The following is a 24,975-nucleotide window of genomic DNA, read 5'->3' on the forward strand; positions in this document are numbered from 1 at the left end:
TCCCAAACCGTTAAAGTCAGAGCCCTTGTTAGTTGCTGTCTGAGTCCAATTCCTCATTATCTCTTGCCATTGAAGCAGAGAGCAATGTTGGAGTTACATCACAAGTTTAAGGCTTATTGATTACGGGTAGTAAGAGCTGCATCAACAAGTTACCCCATGTGCTTTTTTTCTCATTTTCACCCTCTAGCCTTTAGGGATCCACAGTGTTTATCCCATGCCCCTTTGAAATCTTTTACTGTTTTTGTCTTCACCACCTCCTCGGAAGGGCATTCCAGGCATTCACCACCCTCTCCATGAAGAAATATGTCCTGATGTTGGTTCTGAGTTGTTCTCCCTGGAGTTTCATTTCGTGACCCCTAGTTCTACTGATTTCTTTCCAACGGAGGTTTGTCAAATGGGCATCATTAAAACCTTTCAGGTATCTGAAGGTCTGTATCATATCTCCCCTGCACCTCCTCTCCTCCAGGGTATACATATTTAGGTCCTTCAACCTCATAAGTCATTTGATGGAGATCCCCCACCATTTTTGTCATCCTTCTCTGGACTGTCTGTCCCTTTTGAGATACGATCAACTGAACAGGTGAGGCCTCACCAAGGATCTGTACAAGGGGATCATCACTTCCTTTTTCTTACTGGTCATTCCTCTCTCTATGCAGCCCAGCAGTTCTGGCTTTAGCTATTACCTTGTCACATTGCTTCGCTGTCTTCAGATCACTAGACACTATCACCCCAAGGTCCCTCTCTTGCTCTGAGCACAACAGCTCTTCACCCCCCATCACATACAGCTCTTTTGGATTACCACACCCCAGATGCATGACTTTGCACTTCTTGACATTTAATTCCAGCTGCCATATCTTTGACAACCCAAGCTTCCTTAAATCACATCTCATTCTCTCTACTCGTTCGGGAATGTTCACTCTGTTGCCACTCGCCTGTGTGCACGATACAGTATTTAAATGAGGCCCGCGGTAGAAACGGGCAAAAGGAGGCGCTAGGGACACTAGCGTGTCCCTAGCGCCTCCTTTTTGTCAGGGGCGGCAGCTGTCAGTGGGTTTGACAGCCGACGCTCAATTTTGCCGGCGTCAGTTCTCGAGCCCGCTGACAGCCACGGGCTCGGAAACCGGACGCCGGCAAAATTGAGTGTTCGGTTTTCGACCCGACAGCCGCTGGCCGACTTCAATTTTTTTTTTTTTTAACTTTTTTTTACTCTTCAGGACCTCTGACTTAATATCACCATGATATTAAGTCAGAGGGTGCACAGAAAAGCAGTTTTTACTGCTTTTCTGTGCACTTTCCCGGTGCCGAAAGAAATTAGCGCCTACCTTTGGGTAGGCGCTAATTTCTGAAAGTAAAATGTGCGGCTTGGCTGCACATTTTACTTTCTGAATCGCAAGCGAATACCTAATAGGGCCATCAACATGCATTTGCATGTTGAGGGCCCTATTAGGTTCGGCGGGTTGGACGCGCGTTTTCCGCCCCTTTCTGAATAAAGGGGTAAGGGAAAATGCGCGTCCAATGGCATCGGAGCGCACTGTACTATATCGGCATGATTGAGTGCTCTTCCTCGATCCAATTTTTTATTCACCCCCATACTTTACTTTTGGAGTGGTATTTGCTGAGGAATGGGCAGTGTAAGGTTTGCGCTACACAGAGTTTTGAAAGTTGGCCAAAAAGTTCCATTTTTGTCTCATCTGACCAAAAAACCTTATCCCACATTTTAGCTGGGTCACTTTGATGCTTTCTGACAAACTCCAGATGTGCTTTCTCTTCAGTAATGACTTCTTTTTAGCCACCCTCCCATGCAGGCCGGTACACCTCCAATCTGTAGCTCCTTCAAAGTGATTGTTGGCCTCTCTGTGGCTTCTCTCACAAGTTTCCTTCTTTCTCTAATGCTGAGTTTTGAGGGTTGGCCTTGTCTAGGCAGCCTCTGGATGGTATGATGTAGCTTCCATTTCCTCACAATTGATTTAACAGTGCTCACTGGGATATCATGCACTTGGATATTATTTATAGCCTTTTCCTATCTTGTGCATGTCTACAACTTTATCTTTAATTTTCTTAGAATGCTCTTTGGTCTTTAGATTCACAGTCTGACCAATGGTACTGGATTTAGGGGATCTTTTATTGTTAGGACAATATCTTTCATCTGTGTAAACTTGGAGCTTCCACACCACAGGGGTTGAATACTTATGCAAGCAATATTTTTCAGTTAATTTTATTTTACAAAAGATGCAGAAAAATAATGAACTGTGACTGTGAAAATTTACTTTAAGAGCATACTGTATCACAATAAACATTGTCGAACAATCTGTGTATGCATCATTTGTAATCCACATAAATCTGCTGACTTTTTAGGTGGTTGAAATCTTTTGCAAGCCACTGTATATTAAAAAGAACAGTTTTCAAAGAGAGGTCTTTTCTTTCACGGATCACTCACTTTACTGACTTTTGCCAAAACAATCATAACAGCGTTTCACATGAGCTGCTTCAGGGTAATGTAGCACTGAATTATTTTTTTTAATTAAAATGTCATATAGACAGAGCAGTATCTCAATGGGATGCCCTAACTTCCGAATTGTTTGTATCCTTAAAAGATATCATTCTGAACCATATGCTTCTGAGAGACTGTTAGCTTTCCACCATTTTAGAGTACAATTTTAAATAATCCAGATCTACAATATTCATCTTTAAAAAAAAAATAAATTCTTTGGTGCAGATTAATGTATCTAGCATAAGAATTTGCAAAACCCATTTCTAGTCTTGTGACAACTTGTTTTCACTTTCAGGAAGAATAAAAAAAGTTTCTTGCCAGCTCTGACAAACTGTTTCATTAATTTATCTCATTTATTCAAAGAATAAAGTTAAACAATTGGGCTAATTTTCAGAAGCCTGCATGCATAAAAACAGAGGGTTACGTGCCAAAGTGCCGGGCCTCTCAAAAGGGGCGGCGTCATTTGATGCTGTCCTGGGGAAGCACACACTGGCAGCTGGCCGGCGTGCGGAGATTACTACTTCTGCTCCCAAGCAGCAGTAAGTAATCTAACAAAAAAAAAGGTAAGTAGCTAGGTAGGAGTTAGGGGTCAGAGGAGGGAAAAGGTAAGAAGGTTAGGTAGGGGTATAGGTAATTTCCCCTCCCAGTCCGCTCCTTAATTGGAGCGGACTGTGAGGGAACTGGGGAAAGCCCTACTCGCGTCACCATGCGTAGTTTTTTAAATTTCCACCCCTGTGCGCATGTAAGTCCTGACCGGCCCGCCTGGATTTTAAAATCCAGTGCGCATGTGCACGCAGGTTGTAAAATATCCGCGGTGGGAAGCTCGCGCACGTTTTAAAATCTACCCCAAAGTGAATAAATAGGAATGCAACTTTACAGGGAAATCAGTTTACAGATTTTATTATCAAAGTCGTCTTGTAAAACAAATTTCAGAAACTGTACATCAACATGGCACAGACTGTAGCCTACTTTTGATTTTTTTTCCCTGGACAAAAGTAAAGAGCTTTGAAATTCTTCTGTAACTAAGAAAACAGGTAACTACTTTGCATATAACATGGAATCACTGTGTGCGTAAGAATACTATCTGCAGTGACAGTAACACAAATTAGTTTACACAACCGGAGATCAAATAAAACATACATTATCAAGTAGACTTGCTTTTAAAAGCATAAAAGGTCAGTTTAAAATGCACTATCCTCTTATTTTTAAATCACAAGGTATAAAGCACAAACAAGAACAAAAAAAAGAAGCAAATAACCCATTACCATAGGTCAAGCTAGGCAAGATAGTACACCAGGTAATCTAATTCATTTTTGGTGGGCTGGTTCTGTTCAGCTGTATTACTGCCAATCCAGTTTACACTGAGTTTTCACAGTGAAAACAGAAACCATTGTTCAAAACAGTGTGTAACGCTGATGGAGTCATTAGCTATCTGACAGAATGGAAAATCTACTCTATGATAGCTGGCTTTCTTATACCACAAAAAGGTTAGTGCATTTTTTAAACTTTGAAAACAAAACAAAAAAAAAAACCCACAAAAAATTCAGCCATACATGGCTATAAAGATCATTTACCTACATCAGAACATTTATTTCCAGATGTAACTATGCATGTTAATTTCCCATGTATTCACACTTAAAGACCTCTTACATAGATCATGTTACAGGATGGATGTTTACTGTATGTTTGAGATCTTAAATTGTTCCTGCCACATTTAACATGCCGTCAGTGCATTCCCTATACTGCTCTATTACTGCAATAAATCAAATTCGAGAAAACACTTAAGTTAACTGAGCTACTATGGGAGATCATACAACATTAACAAATCCATGCCTGCTAGATAGAGATGCATGCAGCTTTCCACTTGCATGAAGCAGCGTCAGGCTACCACATCACATCTGGCCAAAACAAGTAGTATTATCCCAGAACCACTTTCTATAAAGCTACTTATGTAAATAACTGTACTAGTGGGAGCTTTACATAAATTTATTTAGAGCTCAGAGCTGTATACATCCAGGCCAAGAATGAACAAGTACAGCATAAAAAATTGACACAGGAATGACACTGATGCATGTCTGTAGCTGCACTCTCTGTAATGTTAGATTTAATCACTCATATCCATATCCTCTTCGTGGTGATCATCGCCATTTACTTTAGATTCTCTTGGCGAATCATCACTTCCTTGTTCTACTGCTGCTTCCTGTATGACAGGGGAGCTTGGCTCCGATACTCTCTTTTCTTCCTTCTCTTTTTCACTGTCATAGCCTTGCTCTTCTTCGTCATAATCCCGTGTAACCTGCTTTGCCAACAAAAATAAAAAACACAATTCAAAGTCAAACTTGCTTCAATTGTTAAATAAAAACATTTAAAGACAGAATGGAACTGCCAGCAGACAAAATTATTTGTAACATACTTTCACATCTTTATCACTCTCTGATTTTCTTTCCCGTTCTCTCTCTTTGTCTTTGCTTTTCTTCTTCTTACTTGTTGATCTCTCTCTTTCATCTCTACTTTTTTCTTTTTCCTTCTTCTTCTCTTTCTTGTGTCTACAATAATAGTAACACTTATAAATGCATCATTAAAAAAGAGCGAAAACAAAGTACACTGAAAATTGTTCAATATAAACATATCATTATTAATGAAATCAATACTAAAAATACTTTGTAATATGGATTCACTCATCAATGGCTCATTAATCAATGGCTAACAAAATTCAAGCCATTAATGCAACATGGACCCTGTATTCGCATCATTGTAATCCACTACCCATAGTGCTTATGACATTTTTTCAAAGAATTTTTAAAGTATGAAGGAAAGAACTTCTGTGCGTAAGCCACAAGGAGCGTCATTATCAGGAGCAGGGCAGATATATAATCTTTGCTGGCACGTGGCTCTGGGGAAAATGAATTATGATTTATTAATTAAAGTGGAAATCTAATACAGCCTTAACAGGAATTTAGGATTTGTATGCGGCACCACCTTATTGGGGTGAAACTGGATTGGAGACCATAATATTACTTTATTCTCAACTCCCAGTCACGAGGGCGAGGACTGTAGATTGGGATGAAGCAATATTCCTTGGTTCTGTGATATTTTGAGTTGGAAAAATGGCCAACTTGAATAGTTTTCTGCTGGATAGAGAACCAAATCAGACTCAGTCAAGAGGAAGCTACAAGAATCAGTTTTCTGGTCCCACCAACCTTTACCCTCTTCCATCAGTGAAAGAGAGTACATTACAAATGGAAGGTATGGCTCTGTGCGACATACCAAGCATATCCCACATGTAGGATTTAAACAACTCAGCTGGACATAACATAGCCATCATAGGAAAATTCAACACAAATTTAAACTTCAGTGTTTTCTAAATTCTCTGTTCTGCGGTGGATCTCATTTCTAACCTGTACTAGCAAAGATTGGACATCTGATAATTTTTCAGTACTTGGTTTCATCTTCTCACTTTGATCAGAATGAGCCAATGTTACTTCTTTGGACTGAGTTTGACTATATAAATTATTAATTGCATCAGTTGAAGACAGAGTTACACTGATAAAAGGACCACCCAAATGCTGTCCAATGAAATGGAGGAAGGTTTAGGCATGCAGGGTCCGATAGCTGGTACACCTCAGAGCATATACCGGATTGCAAGCTGGAGACCACAGGTACGAAGATTGAAATGCATCAAGACACAGACAGCAGCCGTTCTCCACTAAACATCAAACCTCCTCCTCTATCTCCACCACACTGCTAGCTCTGAACTCCATCAACAGAATCCCCACAAGGTGTTCTCTTAGTCATCACCGCACCTCTTGCACTTCCATCTTGGTCACAGATTGCCAGATCTGTAGTGCTGAATGATGTCGCCGTTATTGAGACTACTGGGGGAAGGAGGATTCCTAGCATTGGGACTCAAGGAAACTTTGCGCCCACAAGCCATTAGGCTGCTCCCTCAGCACCAGCAGCAGTGAAGCAAGCACCAGACGATGAGAGATCTGGAGAAGCTCAGAATCACTCTCTGCTACATTGGGATGGACAGTGAATGAGATGGGGGGGATGCTCCCCAGCCTCTCCTCCTGTTTAACCATATTAGGAAATGAGAAACAGCATTAATAAAAAAAAACAAAAAACAGCGATATGCAGCTCCTTGCAGCATGTCTTTTCTAGTTGCCATCTTGGGCCCTCTCCTTCCCTTTTGAGTTTTAAGGGTTCTTCACTCACAAGAAGGCATGAATTTGCTATTACGCATGGGTGATGTTATCTGACAGCGCCAACATAGACCCATCTCTAAAAAGTTGTAAGCTTTACTGAATGGATGTGCACCCTACATTTAAAAGATGTTTATGGGCACATCCCCATTCACACCACTCAGCAGACGTTCCTCAGGTTTGTGATGAAGAATATGCGCTACCAATGCAAGGTGCCCTTCTTTGGCCTATGTACAGCCCTGAGGGTATTCAGAAAATGCCTTGTGGTGACAGCAGCACAGCTTCATCAGCAGGGTATCTGCATGTTTCCATACCTGGATGATTGGAGGGTGACAGATTCATCCCTATCAGGAGTTCTAGAGGTCCTTGAGAAGACCACTCAAATTCTTCAGTCCAAGAAGTTTCCTAGTCAACTTTGTCAAGTTGAGCCTAGTTCCAGAAGAGCAGATTCAGTTTATATAAACCTGGATAGACTCATCAGGAGAAAGTTCTTCCCAGCCAAGAGCTGCAGTGCTGAGGGGTTTTAAAGATCTCTTCTTCAGCAGGACCAAAGATCAGCAAGGTCGATCTTGGGCATCAATGCTGCAGTGGCTCATGGTTCCTATGACTTATTTACACATGCAAAACTAATAGGATCAACTATTAATCTTTATTTCACCAAATTTCTGTGACCTCCAGAATGAGGATATCTGTTCAGTGATGGCTGAATCCAGAAATTCTCAAGGTGAGTCTCTTGCTGCATATCCCACCATATCAAGTGACTGTCTACTGATGCCTCTAACCAAAGGGTGGAGGTTCAAACTGGAGCTACATTGACAAAGATTGTGTTCCCACTGGAGAATGATCTGCAGATTAACCTAATGAAACAGCCATTTAATACAATCTGATAGCTTTCTCACCTTCTCTCGGGAAAGAAAATTTTATTTCAGAGAAATAGATAGTCATGGTTTACATAAACAGGGGAGCATAGGCTTTAATGCTTTCTGCTAGGAAGTCATTCAAATTTGGTCATGGGCAGGTCATCACAAGCAACTTAAATCTTCCTGGAATTCAGAATATGCTAGCAGACAGCCTCAAGAGTATTTTATCCACATGAGTGATCAATGTATTTGTCTCAGAAGACAATAGAAAGGTCAGAGTTCTGCTCCATTCATTCGAGCAAGTACAGACCTGCTCCTGCTGCTTTTCTGCGTACCCTCTGATTCCTAATTGCCAGGACTGTCTAGAAAGTCCTTCACGACAAGGCAAAGATGATCCTCATTGCACCACCCTGGCCACAGCAAGAGTGGTTTCCATATCTTGCCAGTCTATCAGCACAGTCTCCAATCCTACTGGAAATATATCTGATCCTTATTACATAGGTGAAAGGCAGGCTCTACCATCCGAATCCAATATCCCTGGCCCTCTTAACATGGATGTTTAATGTGCAATATTCTCCTCTTTGCTCCTTCTGAAGAAGTGGAGAATGTGCTGATTTCAACCAGAAAGCCTTCAAACTAAGAGGTACTACAGTTTTAAGTGGAAGAGATTCTTTACTTTGTTTGAGACCAGCCATCTGGATTGCTTCTCTTGTGGCCTGAGGGATTTACCGTATTTTTCGCTCCATAAGACGCACTTTTTTTCCCCCAAAGGTGGGGGGAAAATGTATGTGCGTCTTATGGAGCGAATATAAAAAAAAAAACAAACAAAAATCTAACAAACCCCCCCCCCCCCCCGACTCCCCCAAGACCTGCCGACTTAATTTCCTACAACCCCCCACCCTCCTGACCTCCCCCCAAGACCTGACAAATTAATTTCCTGCAACCCCCCACCCTCCTGACCCCCCCAAGACCTGCCAAACGTCCCTGGTGGTCCAGCGGGGGTCCGGGAATGATCTCCTGGGTGTGGGCCGTCGGCTGCCAGTAAACAAAATGGCGCCGACAGCCCTATGCCCTCACTATGTCACTGAGACCGACCGCTGCTATTGGTCGGTCTCAGTGACATAGTGAGGGCATAGGGCCGTCGGCTGCCAGTAAACAAAATGGCGCCGACGGCCCTATGCCCTCACTATGTCACTGAGACCGACCAATAGCAGTGGTCGGTCTCAGTGACATAGTGAGGGCATAGGGCCGTCGGCGCCATTTTGTTTACTGGCAGCCGACGGCTCACGCCCAGGAGATCGTTCCCGGACCGCTCCTGGACCCCCGCTGGACCACCAGGGACGTTTGGCAGGTCTTGGGGGGGTCAGGAGGGTGGGGGGTTGCAGGAAATTAATTCGGCAGGTCTTGGGGGGGGTCAGGAGGGTGGGGGGGTTGCAGGAAATTAATTTGGCAGGTCTTGGGGGGTCAGGGGGGTGGAGGTTGTTAATTTAAGGGGTTGGGATGGGGGGGGGGTTTGGGGGTTCCCAGAGAAAGAAAAGTTTTCTGATCTGGGGAGTGGACCGAAATGGCCCTCCCCAGACCCGAAAACAAAATGGGGAGAAAAAAAAAAGCTATGCACTCCCCTAATTTGCTCCATAAGACGCCCAGACGCAGAGCCGGTTTAGCACAATTTTTTTTTTTTTTTAATTTTCCCCCTCTGAATCCTAGGTGCGTCTTATGGTCAGGTGCGTCTTATGGAGCGAAAAATACGGTACTTCAGTCTATTCTTCCTTTCGTCCTTAGACCTTAGTACCTCTTCAGTCAAAATTAATCTCAGTGCTAATGTGGTGTATTATCAGCAGGTGGAAGGGGCGCTCATCTCGTTTCATCCTTCAGTATTCAAATTTATGAAAAGATTGGCATTCCAGGCCTTCGGTCAGTAAACATCTAGTGCCTTGGAACATCAATTTAGTATTGGCTCAACTCAAAGTTTCTTTTGAATCTCTTAGGTCAATAGAAAGCCTTCCTTTCTGCCATTGTTTGAAAAATCAACCAAGGAAATTTAAAGAAAGAAATTTTCCAGAAAGCCACACGAGGGAAAAAACTGGGATTCATGAACGCTGAACTGTCAGAAACCACAGTCCAGAAAGCTTGCTGGAAGGAATAGCGGAAAAATAGAACTTGAAAAACCTAACTGGTTGAACTAAAGGCAATGAAAACTACACTAAGGTAGACTGCAACCAAAAAAAGAAAAACTAAACAAAAGAAAAACAGCTGATACCAGCTGCAGCAGCCGAAAAAAAAAAAAAAGCTGTACCAGCAGAAAACATGTTCATATTTCACTGTGTAACACAGACAGACATGGCCATGATGCATGACAAGAGATAGCTTTAAGAATTTCCTGGAAAGCTCTGAAAAATATCTGTGGGCATTGAGTGGCAATGACATCACCCATCTGTGCAACTTTGGTGATTTGCTGGTCTTCAGATAAAGAAACTGGCCCTAGTATGTGGGTTTTCCGTTCCTTTTTCCTTCTAAAGAATAATAGGGTTCCAAGTTAAGACAGAGGCTCTTTCAATGGAGAAATTACTTACCTGATAATTTTGTTTTCATTAGTGTAGACAGATGGACTCAGTACCAATGGGTTATATGCTCCCCTATTAGCAGATGGAGACTAAGTCAGGTTTCAAAGTGGACATCACCTTTATACCCTTGCAGTGACCTCAGCCCTCCAGTATTCTCTTCAAAAGCCACTGTGGACATACCAATGAAAAACGTGATTAAAATTTGATTAAAAATGGATAACTAATTATACTCAACCAAGCATAAACGCTGAATCCCAGCAAAATTATAGATGCCCTGATCTGGGGATTGGATGATGGTTTACCCGTAACCTCTTGGTATCGAGATTCACCTCATGGGTGATTCCCTGGCACCAACAGTGGGCAGGATGCAGAGTCCATCAGTCTACACTAAGGAAAACAAAATCAAGTAAGTAATTTCTCCATTTCCTAGTGTGTAGCCAGATGGACTCAGGACCAATGGGATGTACAAAAGCTACTCCTGAACGTGGCAGGAGGCTGCCCGCGGTCTGGTTAGCACCGCCCTTGCAAAGGCTGCGTCTTCTCGGGCCTGAACGTCCAGGCAATGGAACCTGGAGAAGGTGTGCAAGAAAGATCGTGTCAATGCTTGGCAGATGTTGTTGACAGGAGACAGTAGCTTAGCTTCCACCCAGGATACTGCCTGGGCCCTAGTGGAATGAGCTTTAACCTGAAAAGATAATGGCTTCCCTGCCCCTCACAAGCTCCCATGATCACCTCCTTGATCCAGCGAACTATGGTAGCACGCAAAGCTGCCTCACTTTATTTCCTTCCACCGTGAATAACAAACAAGTGGTCCGTCTTGTGTACCGGTTCAGAGATTTCCAGATACTGCACTAAAAGCCTACTGACGTTTAAATGGCGGAGGAGGCGGTAGTCTTCCATGTCCTTGAGTCCATCTAGGGACGATAAGGAAATGGACTGATTCAAGTGAAACTCCGAGACTACCTTAGGCAAGAAGGAAGGAATGGTGCGAAGCTGTAATATGCTCCTGGAGTTATCCGGAAGAATTGTTCCCGACACGACAATGCCTGTAGTTCAGAGATGCGATTAACCGAGCATATCGCCACCAAGAACACAGTCTTCCATGTTAACAGGCGCAGGCATAGACTGTGCAGCAGCTGAAAGGAAGGACCTGCTAAAAAATCCAATACTAGATTAAAATTCCACAGGGGAACCAGCCACCGCAAGGGTGGTCGAAGGTGTTTAACCCCTTTTAGGAAACGGGCCAAGTCCGGATGTGTCGACAGGCTGGTTCCGTTCACCTTGCCTCTGAAACAGGAAGCGCCACTACCTGGATATTCAAGGAGTTAAGGGACAACCCTTTATTCAGGCCATCTTGTAAGAATTCTAGAACCATAGGGATTTTGGTTGTCCGAGAGGCAACCCCACGTTCCTCGCACCAGGCCTCAAATATTCCTCAGATTGCTAAGGATGTCGAGAACTTACGTGCAAGGAGCAAGGTGGAAATTACTGCCGCCGAATATCCATGCTTCATCAGGCAAGCCCTCTCAAGGGCCCGACCATAAGAAAAAACAGAGTTGGGTCCTTGTGAAGGACTGGACCTGTTAGAGCAGGTCCCTATGCAGAGGAAGGCATAGGGGGGTCTCCACCAGAAGCCATACTACAGGTGGCTGGGCCAATCCGGAGCCACTAGAAGGACTAGTCCCCTGAGGTGCTCGATCTTGCGAATGACCTTGCCCAGCAGGGGGCATGAAAGGAAGGCGTACAGCAGGTCTTCCTCTGGCCAGGCCTGAACAAGGGCGTCAATCTCCAGGGATCGCTGATCTCTTCTGTGACCGAAGAGTTGGGAGACCTTTGCATTGTGAGCTGAGTCTAGCAGGTCAATGGATGGGAGGCCCCAGCGATCTACCAGCAGCTGAAAGGCTCTGGTCGACAGTGTCCATTCTTCTGGATTCAGACTATTTCTGCTTAGAAAGTCTGCTCTGACATTGTCTTTTCCTGCGATGTGGAAGGCAGAGATCATTTGTAGGTTCAATTCCGCCCATTCCATAAGGGTTCTATCTCAGGGACATTTGCTGGCTCTTGGTTCCTCCCTGGCGGTTGATGTAGGCTACTTTGTTGCATTGTCCAGCATCAAGCGGACCACCTGACCCTGAAGCCTGTGGCTGAACTTTAGACACGCTAATCTGACTGCCCGGGCTTCCAGGTGGTTTATGTTCCAGCATGCCTCTTCCTTGGTCCAATGCCCCTGGGTCACCTGTTCCTGATATAGAGTTCCCCACCCCTGGAGGCTCGTGTCCATTGTGAGAACTAGCCATTCTGGAGGGGACAGGCTTATACCCTTGCTCAGGTGGGCTTCCTGCAGCCACCACTGAAGTCGAGAACATACTTCCATCGATAAGTGTAGGTGAATTGCATAGTCCTGGGACAGCGGATTCCAAAGTGACAGCAGGGAGTGTTCAGTGGATGCGTGTGCCATCAAATTGAGGATCTGAAGATAGATCCACACCCTGGGATGTATGCTGTTCGTCAACCGGTGCACTTGTCACACCATCTTCCTTATCCTCGAGGGTGGAAGACCTTGTCTTGTTTGGTGTCTAACCGGACCCCCAGATACTCTAAGGACTGGGAAGACTTGAGACTGCTTTTGTCCATGTTCATGACCCAACCAAGCTCCTGAAGAAGGGACATCATTCTGCAGGTCACCTGGAGGCTCTCTAATGACTTTACCCGGATCAATTAGTCATCCAAGAATGGGTGCACCAAGATTTCTTCTTTCCTCAGTGCTGCCGCCACGACCACCATAATTTTGGAAAATGTTCTGGGGGCGGTGGCCAGGCCGAAGGGCAGCGCCTGGAACTGATAATGGTGGCCTAGCACTGCAAAGCGTAGGAAACGCTGGTGGTCTTGTCGGACTGGAATGTGGAGTTAGGCCTCCAAGAGGTCCAGGGGCTCCCCCCAGTTGTACGGCCATTATGATGGACTGTAAAGTTTCCATGCGGAAAAGAATTATCATAGATGACAGCTGACGCTCTTGAGGTCCAGGATGGGGTGAAAGGAACCCTCCTTCTTGGTACAATGAAATACATGGAATAGCGTCCCGTATTTTCCTAGGGCGCAGGTACTAGAATTATAGCCCTCAAATTGAAGACCCTTGTCAAGGTAGATTCCACTGCCAGCTTCTTGTGCTAGGAGTGGCATGGAGACATCATGAATTTGTCCAGAGGGATGCTACGAAATTCCAGCACGTATCCTTCTCGTATGATATCCAGTACCTATTTATCCGACGTGATATCGACCTTCCGCTGGTAGAAGGATAGTCGACCCCCAATCTCCTCGTTCCGTAGATGGGTTGGCAAAACTTCATTGGGAAGTTTGGGCCGAACCTGAACCAGCCCCTCTCTTCGGTTGTCGACTCTGAAAGGACTGAGATCTTCCCGAGGACAGAGATGTCTGAAATGATGAGTCCCTGTAGGGCCAAATGTGGTGGGAGCCCCTTGCCCGACCCCTCATAGGTGAGTGGCACTGTGACCTTCTTCTCTTATCTTCTGGTAGCTGAGGCACTGGAGATTCACCCCACTTATTGGCCAGCTTTTCCAAATCGCTACCGAATAGAAGGTATCCCTTAAAGGGCATCTTTGTAAGGTTTGCCTTAGAGGTCACATCCGCTGACCAATTCTGCAGCCATAGCTATCTTCTGGCCGCCGCCACTGAGGCCATTCCTTTGGCCAAGGTACAGACTAGGTCAGAGCCCGCGTCTGCTAAAAAGGCAGCGGTGAGCTCCATAGCCTTTCCTGAAGGCGCTCCAGAGTTATCTGCCTCAAGAGAAGCAGGCACAAGTGCACCACCAGGGCACAATAGGAAACAATTGGCAGTGTCATTGCTGTCGTGTCAAAGGCTTGTTTAAGGATGGACTCCAGCTGCCTATCATGTGTATCCTTTAAGGCCACTCCTCCCTCCACTAGGAAAGTTTTGAAACGGTGCAGACCAGGGTGTCCACTTTGGGAAAACGCAGGTGTTCTCTGGCTGCTGAATCCAATGGGTACAGAGCTTCCAATGCCCGACCTCCTTTAAAGCTGGCTTCAGGAGCGTCCCATTCCAGGTCAATCAACTCCTGGATGGCTTCCAGCATCAGAAAATAGCAAAAAGCTTTCTGTAGAGACATCAGGATCAGACATCAGAAACATTCTTTGGCTTCGTCATAGGGTCCATGCCAGGATCTCCCAGAGTCTTCAGGCTCTGGGAAACCAGTGAAGGCAATTCATCTCTATGGAAAAACTGCAACATAGTCAGATATGGCTCCAAGCCTGGAGAGATTTCCCCATCCTCAATAAGTCTGCATCCCCTTTGTCATCTGTGGTGTCTGGGTCCCTTTCAGGGATACCCTTGGTGAGACGAGGCATGTCTTAAGACATGCTGATAGGGCTAAGAGAGCAAGGCCTTTCCGGCAGGGGTTCGGTCCGGACAGGGGTAGGAGAGACAGACTGCATCTGTATGAAGGCCTTGAAAAAATTCCACCCAAGAAAAGGCTGCTGGGTCCATACCTAGCCACGGAGGAACTGGGGTAGGTGCAGCTGAAGTATCCTCTCCCGAGGTAGACCCAGGATTACTCAGATCCGGGGTGCTACCGGATAAAATCGTGGCAGACCCATCTTCTGAATGGGAGGAGCCTTGTTTGGTAAAGTTTTGGGAGTCCAACCCTCCCTGGGCCTCCTCACAGTAGTGGCATAGGTAGGACTCCAGGTCAGACTCTGTAGCCCTAATATGGCAGGCAGCACAAAGAGTGTGTTGCTTGTGCTTCTTTGCTGCTGAAGCCTTGCTAAATGGTAATTGCGTGCTCAACCGGCAGGCGCCCAAAATTGAGTGTGCACAGATCTGTTCCGAAGCGTGCAAGAAGAAGCACCCTTATGCGCGTGCTTGTGCGTGAACATATGTATGCAGGTATGCATGCATGTATGTGTCTCTTTAGGCTCGCAGCGCGTGTGCAGAGCCGGCCTGCACCGCGCGTACCAATGGTCTATGGGGGCAATGGCAACGCACAAAACCACACGCAAGATGGCACCGCGGCCTGCCACGTGGATTGCCCACTGAGCCTGAAACAGGGCCTAGCCCATCAGGGGGCTGCTCAACCCGCTCGGAAGCCCCCTTCCCTTGCCCCAACAGGATCGGAAATATCATCGGTACGGCGTGCCGAGCAAGGAGACCGGAGGAAAGACTTACCAAAGCCCTTCCACGTCTCTGAATCGGGAGGAATACTCTTCTTTTACTTACCTGGGCTCAGCATTTACCGGCTGAGTACAGAGACTGTCTCCGGCTGGGGGGGGGGGGGGGAGAGGGCTTTGGCAGTCATCACTGTGTTCAGCTTCTTGCACCTGCTGCCTTTCAGCTGCTTCGGCAGAAACGTTCACACCGGGAACCAGCTACCGGACCAAGGTACACCTCTGAGGGATCCTGGAAATCGCCTCAGGAATTCTCAACTGGGGGAGGGATCTTAAGGTATCACCGCAGGAGACCAGGGCTCAATCTTTCTCCAATTTAAAGGTAAATTTTTCTCTTCTAACGAGTACAGCAATCCCACTATACCACCAATGCCAGTGCAGGGAAAGCACATCCACACCTGCTAGAAGACGGAGAGATACTGGAGGGCTGAGGTCACTGCAGGGGTATATCTAAGGTAATGTCAGCTTTGAAACCTGTCTCCATCTGCTAGCAGGAGAGTATATAACCCATTGGTCCTGAGTTCATCTGGCTACATGCTAGGAAAACAATATATTTGCTTTAGTTGAAAACCTGAAATTATTACCACATTGACACATCAAGTACCAATTGATACAAATTGCTTCCATCCTTCTCACTAAAATGTAAAGTGTGTTTTCATCTGGAACTTAATACAGGTGAACTTAAGCAGCCTTCAGTTAAAATCTCAGTGTCCTGGGAAACAATTCCTTCAGGAGTAGACAGCAGTTGACAATAGGGTGTCAGCTTCTGAAAGAACAATCTTAAATCCTCATAGAGCTTCATTATGCAGTGTCTATTTTAAAAGCATTGCTCATGCAAAAATACATGAGCAATATGGATTTTAAAAAGCTGCAAATTGCACTCTTATGTACCAGTACGCACAAGGGGGGGGGCGGAAAAGGGGCAGGGCTGACACTTACATGTGTAACTCCATGTTTTAAAACTGAAAACTGCAGCACGCATACATGAGATGTCCGCATAACTTTACTGCTTTTCCTGAGGAGCAAGTCTGTAGATCTTGAGTTTTAAGGTTTATAGGACAGGGTGAGATGTTCAGGTCAGCTGGGTGACATGCAGAATGAAGAATCAGAGGGGTCTGAAAGACTTCGATATTAACTGGTCAAACTGGTGGACTAATTGGAAAACTGGGAAAGGGACTTGCACAAATATGTTTAAAATCCTCTTACACGCGTACTAGCTTTCCTCAAGTTACCTCTTAAAATTAGGAGCATACTTACAAACAGATGGTGCATACATGCGCAAGATTTAAAATTCTAGTGTATCTGTGCTTGTGCGCAGATACGAGTGTGCATGGATGCATGTACGCTCATTTTAAAATTACCTCATAAATTAACAAAATAGATATTTTTTTTAAAGCAGTCAACCAAGCAGATATAACCTGAAGGTCAGAAAGCAGCATCATGTACAGAAAATTCAATTTTTACAAAGTAACTTACTTGTTCTAGGCAAACATTAGCAACTATTATCCACTGAATATCACAATAACTGCAGTAAAAAGACATTTTTCTTCCATGAACTAGACAAATATAAATGGTAAGGGTATTTTTTTTTAATTTTACAATGCCCTTATTTGATTAAAATTAAGTAGGAATTCTGGCCAAGCTCAGCAACCATACACATTTTTTATTTCCAGTTAGGTATATTGATTAAAAAGCTATTGAAATTGCTAGCTGATCTGAGACACTGGACAGACAGATATATAAAACAAGATAGACATTTAGAGACAAAGTGTGAAATTGATTTTAACAACCACTGAGAATTATATTTCTCCTTATAGAAAGATCAATATTTTAAATAATTTACAAAAAGCAACCATTTCTAATTTAAAACTGTATCCTGAAACTAAAATATGATGGATTCAGAATACAAAACTAGGATTTAGCATGTCTAGAAGACAACAGATACCAGAGTTGTTGCATCTAAACTAGTATATATAACATTTATCACTTATTTCTCTTAGTCCATGATCCTATTTCTATCACCATAGTGGCTCAATTGGGGAACCCAAATAGCAAAGCAGCTCAAATCTTTCATTAATATCTTTTCCTTCTCCCAGAAACCTCCTATCTTAAACCAGTTGCTTGAAATTCATGTACAACCTAGCTAGCAGCCACTCCCTTTAGATCTACTTCAATCTAAAGTCCAGAAGCCTACCAATGTCAGGCACATACAACTTCTCTTCCTTTGTGACTCTCTAACATTAAACCTTGCTCTGTCTGAATGGTCAAATCAGAATCAAACTTGATTCACTGCAAAAAGAAAAATAAATTATGGCTATATTATTACAAATGTTAGAGTGCATGAGTGCAGTTATAGGAAATAGTTTCCATTGTACTTTGAGATGCAGCATAAACAGAAGCCAGTAGTCATAAAATTAGTAAGAGCAAAGTGTTTGCTAGCACACAAACCTTTTAGGAGATGGGGAACGAGATGGTTTTCTTTTGGGTGACCTTGCTTTCTTAGGTGACCGTGTTCCACTCCTGCTTCTTCTGCGGCGTCTATCTCTACAGGGCATTTAAAAAGCCAACAATTAAAAAAAGTTAACAATTCTAACCACGTAATGAACTTAGCTCATGAAATGCTCTAGGTTAAATGTTAAGTGCCAGATCACGACCAATTACAGGCAATGCAAAGTGTTTTTCATACTTGTGCTGAAGTATTCAATTAGAATGAACAGTCTGGGATTATAGGTTTATATACATTACTTTATAAGTTTCTACACATTAACTCCTGAACTATTCTCAATTCTCACTTAGCATGAGAAAAACAACTGCTTGGAAAGACAAAAAGAGGTGGGTGAATCACACAAATAAATGGGAAAACAAGAGTAGTACACAAAAGACAAAAGGATAATAAATGGTTAACATATAAAAATATTCAAAAACACATAGGATAAAATATTACAAATTTAATATCAGTAAAAGCATAAATACAATTAAAAACCCAAACAAAATGAATGCAGTGATGGGTCCAATACATCCGCCTTGGCCATGTTTTGACAAAGTGTTATCTGTATAGAACATCTGTATAGAAAAATAACAAGGCCCCCACAGGAAGTACCAGAGATAGAAAAATGAATATCCTTCCTTATTTGCAAATAAACAAAGAGCTCTCAGTGGACAGTCTGCAGCACTGCACCATAGAATGAATCAATGTAGCTGCTCTGAAAATCTTATCTAGAAACACCACACATAATTCTGCCCATGACGAAGCCTAAGCCCTTGCAGAATGAGCCTTGAGGCCTTTGGACATCAGCTGACCTCTAGCTACATAAACTGAACTTATCGCCTCCTTAATCTATCATGATATGAACGCCTTGAATACTTCCTCTTCTTTTCTGGGTTCGCTAAATAGTTCATCCTGATAATCCTACTTCTGAAATTTGTTGCCTTAAGAACAAGTTGCAGAGGTCCAAGCAACGCAGGTCCAACTTTGCAGAGATCACAACCACTCATAACTGGCTGGACAGGAGTCCTTCTGATTAAGATGGAACTGCAACACCACTTTAGGTAGCAATAAAGGGACTGTATGAATCAAAACCACCTCATTTGAGAATTCCAAGAATGGCTCTTTGCAGACTAAGGTCTGAAGCTTAGATATCCAACTAGCCATACAGATTGCAACTAAATCAACTGTTTTCAAAGTTGGATACTTTTCAGATGAGAGGCTAGTATTCCATCTCTAAGAAAGCCTCTATAACAGCCAATAGTTGCTACCTGCACCTTCAGTGAATTCAAGGCTAGCCTCTTTTCCAAATCCAGAAGAAAAAAGGCCAAAATAGTCACCAAGGAAGCCTTTTGTGCTGTCAAATCTTAGTCTGCACACCTTAGCTCAAACACTTTCTGTATCCTCACATTTGCAAGAAATGTGGATATCTTTCTAGCTTGCAAGAGTAGAGATCACTCCCTCCAGATAACTTCTTATTCAGTTGGTTCTTTTCAAAAGCCATGCTGTAAGACAAAATCAATCCAGTTCCTCATCAACCACCGGGCCCTGGCATAACATGCTTCTGGACTGGGGCAACAAGGGCTGCTTCCTGTCTAGTAACCTTACCAGATCTGCAAATTAAGGATGCCTGGACCAGATGGGAGTCACCAAAAATCACATGACCATGATGTCTTTCTATTCTCTGAATGACTCTGCTCAACAATGGCCTTGGAGGAAACAAACAGAAGACCCTAACATAGCCAATCCTGAATTAGGGCATCCAAACTCCTGCATCCTTGCTCCTTTCTGTGACTGAAGAACTCCTCTCTAAGAAAATTATTCCTTACCTGCTAATTTTCGTTCCTGTAGTAACACGGATCAGTCCAGACAGTGGGTTATGTCCCCCTTCCAGCAGGTGGAGTCAGAGCAAAACTCGAAGGCTGGCCTCTTATAAGCTGGAGCACTCTCTCTGTCCCTTCAGTATTAAGAATATCAAAGCAAGAGAAAAAACGTTTGGATGGATCAAGGAAGCGGTATAAAATACTGAATGTATTAACCGCATCAAAATTTTGGAAGAAACATGCCAACAGGCAAACAACTTGCAACGTGAACCAACTAGTAAGAACAGTAATAACAGCAGAGAGCAGATAGGAAAATAGATGCTGGTAAGGAGAGCATCTATCCCAAACCCATGATTCTGAGGGTGGGAGTCTGGACTGATCCGTGGTACTACAGGAACGAAAATTAGCAGGTAAGGAATAATTTTCTTTTCCCTGTATGTACCTGGATCAGTCCAGACAGTGGGATGTACCAAAACTTCCCTAAGTAGGGTGGGCCCCGCATAGCCCGGCTTGAAGGACCTGGTCGCCAAAGGAGCCAAACCCAGGAGGTTGCAGATTCAAGTGATAGTGCCGTGCAAAGGTATGCAACGATTTCCATGTAGCAGGACTACATATCTCCTGCGGCGAGACAGATCCACTCTCCGCCCAGAAGGTTGCTTGGGCACGGAGCGAATGAGCCTTGATGCCGTCTGGAGGGCGACGGCCAACACCAATATACGCTGAGGCAATGGCATCCTTCAACCAGCGCGCAATTGTGGTTTTGGCCGCGCCTGGGACCACTCCAGAGAACAAACAGGTGGTCCAATAAGCGAAACTCATTGGTGACCTCCAGATAATGAATAAGAACCCGCTTGACATCCAGTCTCCAAAGTTCCAGCCGATCCTCGGCGGCGAAGGAAAGAAGTTCCACCGACTGATTCAGATGAAAAGGCGAAACCACCTTAGGCAAGAAGAAGGGCACTATGGACAGGGATACCTCGGAGTCCGTAAAACGGAGAAAAGGCTCTCTGCCGGATAGAGCCTGCAACTCCGAAATCCGGCGCACAGAACAAATGGACACAAGGAAGGCTGCCTTGAGGGTGAGCTCCTTGAGAGATGCGCTCCGCAAAGGCTCAAATGGCGGGCCGGTGAGCACCCGAAGGACCAAGTTGAGACTCCACGAAGGACAGAGGAGGTGAATTGGTGGTCTGACATGCTTTACTCCTTTCAAGAATCGGACGATATCCGGATGAGCAGAAAGAAGAGCTGCCTCCTGATGACGAACCAGAGCCCCAAGTGCTGCGACCTGAACCTGCAGGGAATTGTATGCCAAGCCCTTGTCCAGGCCACACTGTAGGAAAGACAAAACATGTGCAATGGAAGCCCAGCACAGAGAGATGTCCATGGAAGCGCACCAAGCTTCAAACACTTTCCAGATCTGGACATAGGAAATGGAGGTGGACGTCTTTCGCACCTTGAGGAGCGTGGAGATGACTGCTTCTGGATAGCTACATCTCCTCAACCTCCGCTGTTTAAAAGCCATGCCGCAAGACAGAAGCGATCTGCCCGGTCTAAAAATACTGGCCCTTGGCGCAGAAGGTTCGGGAGGCGTCCGAGGCGGAGAGGACTGTAGACCGCTATGTTGACTAGGTCTGCAAACCATGGTCTTCGAGGCCATTCCGGGGCCACCAGAATGACAGGCCCCCGATGAAGCTCTATTCTGCACAGCACCTTGCCCACCAGGGGCCATGGCGGGAATACATAGAGGAGGAGATTTTGCAGCCAGGGAAGAACGAGAGCATCCATGCCCTCTGCGCCATGTTCTCGTCGGCGGCTGAAGAAGCGGGGAGCCTTCGTGTTCTGGAGTGGGTGTCCAGGTGTGGGGCTCCCCATCTGCTGAAGAGGAGCGACATCGCTTCCTCGGAGAGCTCCCACTCCCCTGGATCTATGCGTTGTCAGCTTAGGAAGTCCGCCTGAATGTTGTCGACCCTGGCTATGGGGGACGCGGCGAGGCGAGAAAGGTGCAGCTCCTCTCACGCCATCAGCTTGTCCACTTCCCGCGTGACATGTTGGCTCCTCGTCCCTCCTTGGCAATTGATGTATGCCACCGTGGTTGCACTGTCGGAGAGGATCCGCACCGCTTGACGATGAACCAAAGGGAGGAATCACTGCAGGGCAAGACGGACCGCTCTAGTCTCCAGCCGGTTGATCGGCCATGAGGCCTGGAGTGACGTCCAAAGACCCTGAGCCGACTGCCGCTGGCACACTGCTCCCCAACTGGAGAGGCTAGCAACCATTGTGATGATCACCCATTGTGGGACCTCCAGATCCCCTCCCTTCAGTAAGTGGTCGAGGCTGAGCCACCAGCCCAGGCTGCGGCTGGCTATGTCGGGCAGCGGAAGTAGGGCTTGAAAATCCTGATTCCGGCTTCCAGCGGGAGAGCAATGCCTTCTATAAGGGGCGTATATGCGCAAAAGCCCACGGCACTAAATCTATAGTAGAAGCCATAGTGCTTAGGACTTGGAGGTAATCCCACGCTGTGGAAAGTTGGAGACTCCGGAAGCGCTGGACCTGCATTACAAGAGACTGAGCCCGATCCTGGCGCGGGAAGACTTTCCCGGCGTTGGTATTGAAGCGTGCTCCTAAGAAGGCTAGGGTCTGAGAAGGAGTAAGGTTGCGTTTGGGGAAATTTACGACCCGGCCGAGGAAGCAGAGAAGGTGCAAGACTCGTTCCACCGCTTGAAGACACAGTTCTTTAGACTTCACCCGAATGAGCCAGTCGTCCAGGTAGGGATGGACTAAGATTCCTTCCCGGTGTAGAGCAGCTGCCACCACTACCATGATCTTGGTGAAGGTGCAGGGAGCAGTCGCCAACCCGAATGGTAAGGCCTGGAACTGGAAATGCTGGCTGAGGACCTTGAAACGCAAGAAGCGTTGATGTGCTTTGAAGATGGGGATGTGGAGATACGCCTCTGTCAGGGCCAAGGAGGCCAGGAACTCCCCACGGTGCACCACCGCCACGACTGACCGTAAGGTCTCCATACGAAAGTGAGGCATCTTGAGAGCCTTGTTGACCAGTTTGAGGTCCAGGATGGGACGAAAGAAGCCTTCTTTCTTGGGAACCACGAAGTAGACAGAATAATGGCCTAATCCTTGTTCCCTCGGTGGCACCGGGAGGATGACCCCGAGGGCCAAGAGATGGTCGAGCTTCTGTTGGACCATGGCCTGCTTCTGAAAGCTTCCGCAGGGGGAGAAGAGGAAACCTGTCCCTTAGGAGTCGAGCAAATGCCAAATCGTAGCCGTGTCGGAGAATGTCTAAGACCCATTGATCTGAGGTGATCTTGACCCACTCCTTGTAGAAGAAAGACAGGCGGCCGCCTATCCTGGGAATGGAAGAGTGGGTCGGCAAGCCTTTATTGGGAAGACTTGGCAGGAGCCCCGTGGGGGAGGTTGTCTCGAACTGTTCTCTGGCCACGAAAAGGATGAGACCAGGACTGAGAGCGTGAGCACGGTGGCCTTTGTGCTGGAGGCCTGGTCTGACGAAACAGTCGTTGCCCCTGGAAGCGAGATCTGGAAGAGCTGAAGGCCTGAAAGGTCCTTGGCCGATCTTCTGGCAGCTTATGGACTTTGTTCTCCCTGAGTGATTTGATGAGCTGTTCCAAGTCCTTGCCGAAAAGCAGTTTTCCTTTAAAAGGAAGCGAAACCAATTGTGCCTTGGAAGATGAATCCGCCAACCAGTTGCGAAGCCAAAGGAGCCGCCTGGCTAAGACCACTGAAACCATGGACCTGGCAAGGTCCCGGAGGTCATAAAGAGCGTCCGCCCCATACACCATGACTGCTTCCAGACGCTCAGCCTGCTGAGCTTCCTCGGGCGGCAAATCCTGGGCCCTAAGCAGTTGCTGTAGCCAACGAAGCCCTGCACGCTGCATGAGAGAGCTGCAGATGGCAGCCCGGACCCCCAGAGCAGACTCCTCAAAAATCCGTTTGAGGTAGACTTCCAACTTACGGCCCCTGTAGATCCTTTAGGGCCGTTCCACCAGTAACCGGAATTATGGTGCGTTTTGTAACCGCCAACACAGACGCGTCCACTTTAGGGACCCTCAGGAGCTCCAGGCACTCTTCAGGTAGAGGGTAGAGCTTATCCATAGCTTTGCCCACCGTGAGAGAAGACTCCGGCGAATCCCATTCTCTAGTTAACAGTTGCAGTAGAATCGAATGGAAAGAGAAAGTTTGAGAAGGAGGGTGCTGACAGACGAGGAGCGGGCCGCCCTTCCGGGATGATGCAGCAGGAGCAGGAGGGTCCGGAGGGGTATCTATGTCCAGCTCGGCTAGGATGTGAGAAATCAGGGGTCCAACTCGTCCCTTTGAAAGAGACACAGGACCCTTGGGTCATCCCCTTCCACCTGCATGGGAGAAGAAAGGTCATCCGTGTCTGGATCATCCGGAGCGGATACAGAGCTGGTTGCTGTCCCCCTGCTCCGGGGGGAGGGGGGGGGGGGCGGCGACTGGCTCCTAGCGTACCCCCTGGTTGGGAGATCCCAACGTCATCCTGGGATCCAGAAAGTTGACCACAGCCTGGATCTGACCAACGAATTACTTTGAGGTAGCCCCGCAGCAGAACCCTGCTGGTGGCTCATGCTGGCCAAATATGCACTGTGTAACAATAAAATGAAATCAGTGGAAAAATCGAAGTCCGAGTCAAGGCCTGGCTGCGCGGGAGTTGGTGGCGGGGAATCCAAAATGGCCACCGTTCCTGCTGAGAGACACGCCTGTGAGCGCGAATAAAGCCGCCAGCCGCTTTTGAGGAACCCTCCCCGCCGGGGAGACATCTCACGCAAATACCCTCCCTGGAGAGCCGCGAACTCGGCTCTCCACAGGTGCAGCAACGAGACAGGTGTGGCATAGCTGTTCGGCAGAGCCGCCAACTGCAGGCTGACTGGAGCGGGAAGCAGGCGTCCGCTAGCAGAGCAACGACAAGGCTTAGAAGCCTGAAAAACCAGAGGAATAACGCTTCTCTGGAAACTGCCGAGGCAACAACCTCTCAGGGCAGGCCACTATGTCGTTGGAGGGGAGGGGGGGGAAGAGACTGGACCACCATCGTGCACCCCTGAACTCCCTCCAGAAGAAAAAAGCTGGACCTGAAAGTAATAAAAAGGAACGGCACTTACCCCCAGAAAGAAAAGAAAAGAACCACTGGCTCTGCTTGCAAGTTGGAGCCTAGAGCTGAGGGAGAGAATCCCTGAGAATTTGCCGAGAGTAAAATTTGTTATAAAGTTCTCTCTTCTTTTTTTTTTTTTTTTTAAATTAAAGAGATCCATCCAAAAAAGAAATACTTCAAGAGAAATAAGAAGGAAAAAAGAAAAGTTCCCCTTT

At 46.0% G+C, this 24,975-nt stretch overlaps 1 protein-coding gene across 2 annotated transcripts in view; it reads right to left on the reverse strand.

Moving 5' to 3' along the window:
* Nucleotides 1–3,375: 3,375 nt before the first annotated feature.
* The window catches only part of SRSF11 (serine and arginine rich splicing factor 11), a 147,824-nt gene continuing 126,224 nt past the window's right edge, over nt 3,376–24,975 (reverse strand). For both annotated transcript variants that reach the window (XM_029618373.1, XM_029618374.1), the window contains exons 11-13: nt 17,764–17,859; nt 4,905–5,037; nt 3,376–4,799 (exon numbers count right to left, since the gene is read on the reverse strand). In XM_029618373.1, coding sequence (XP_029474233.1) covers nt 4,596–4,799; nt 4,905–5,037; nt 17,764–17,859 — 433 coding nt within the window. In that variant the 3' untranslated portion in view covers nt 3,376–4,595. The remainder of the gene's footprint in view (nt 4,800–4,904; nt 5,038–17,763; nt 17,860–24,975) is intronic.

This window comes from Rhinatrema bivittatum, chromosome 10 (assembly GCF_901001135.1).
Source record: "Rhinatrema bivittatum chromosome 10, aRhiBiv1.1, whole genome shotgun sequence".
Lineage (NCBI taxonomy): Eukaryota > Metazoa > Chordata > Amphibia > Gymnophiona > Rhinatrematidae > Rhinatrema > Rhinatrema bivittatum.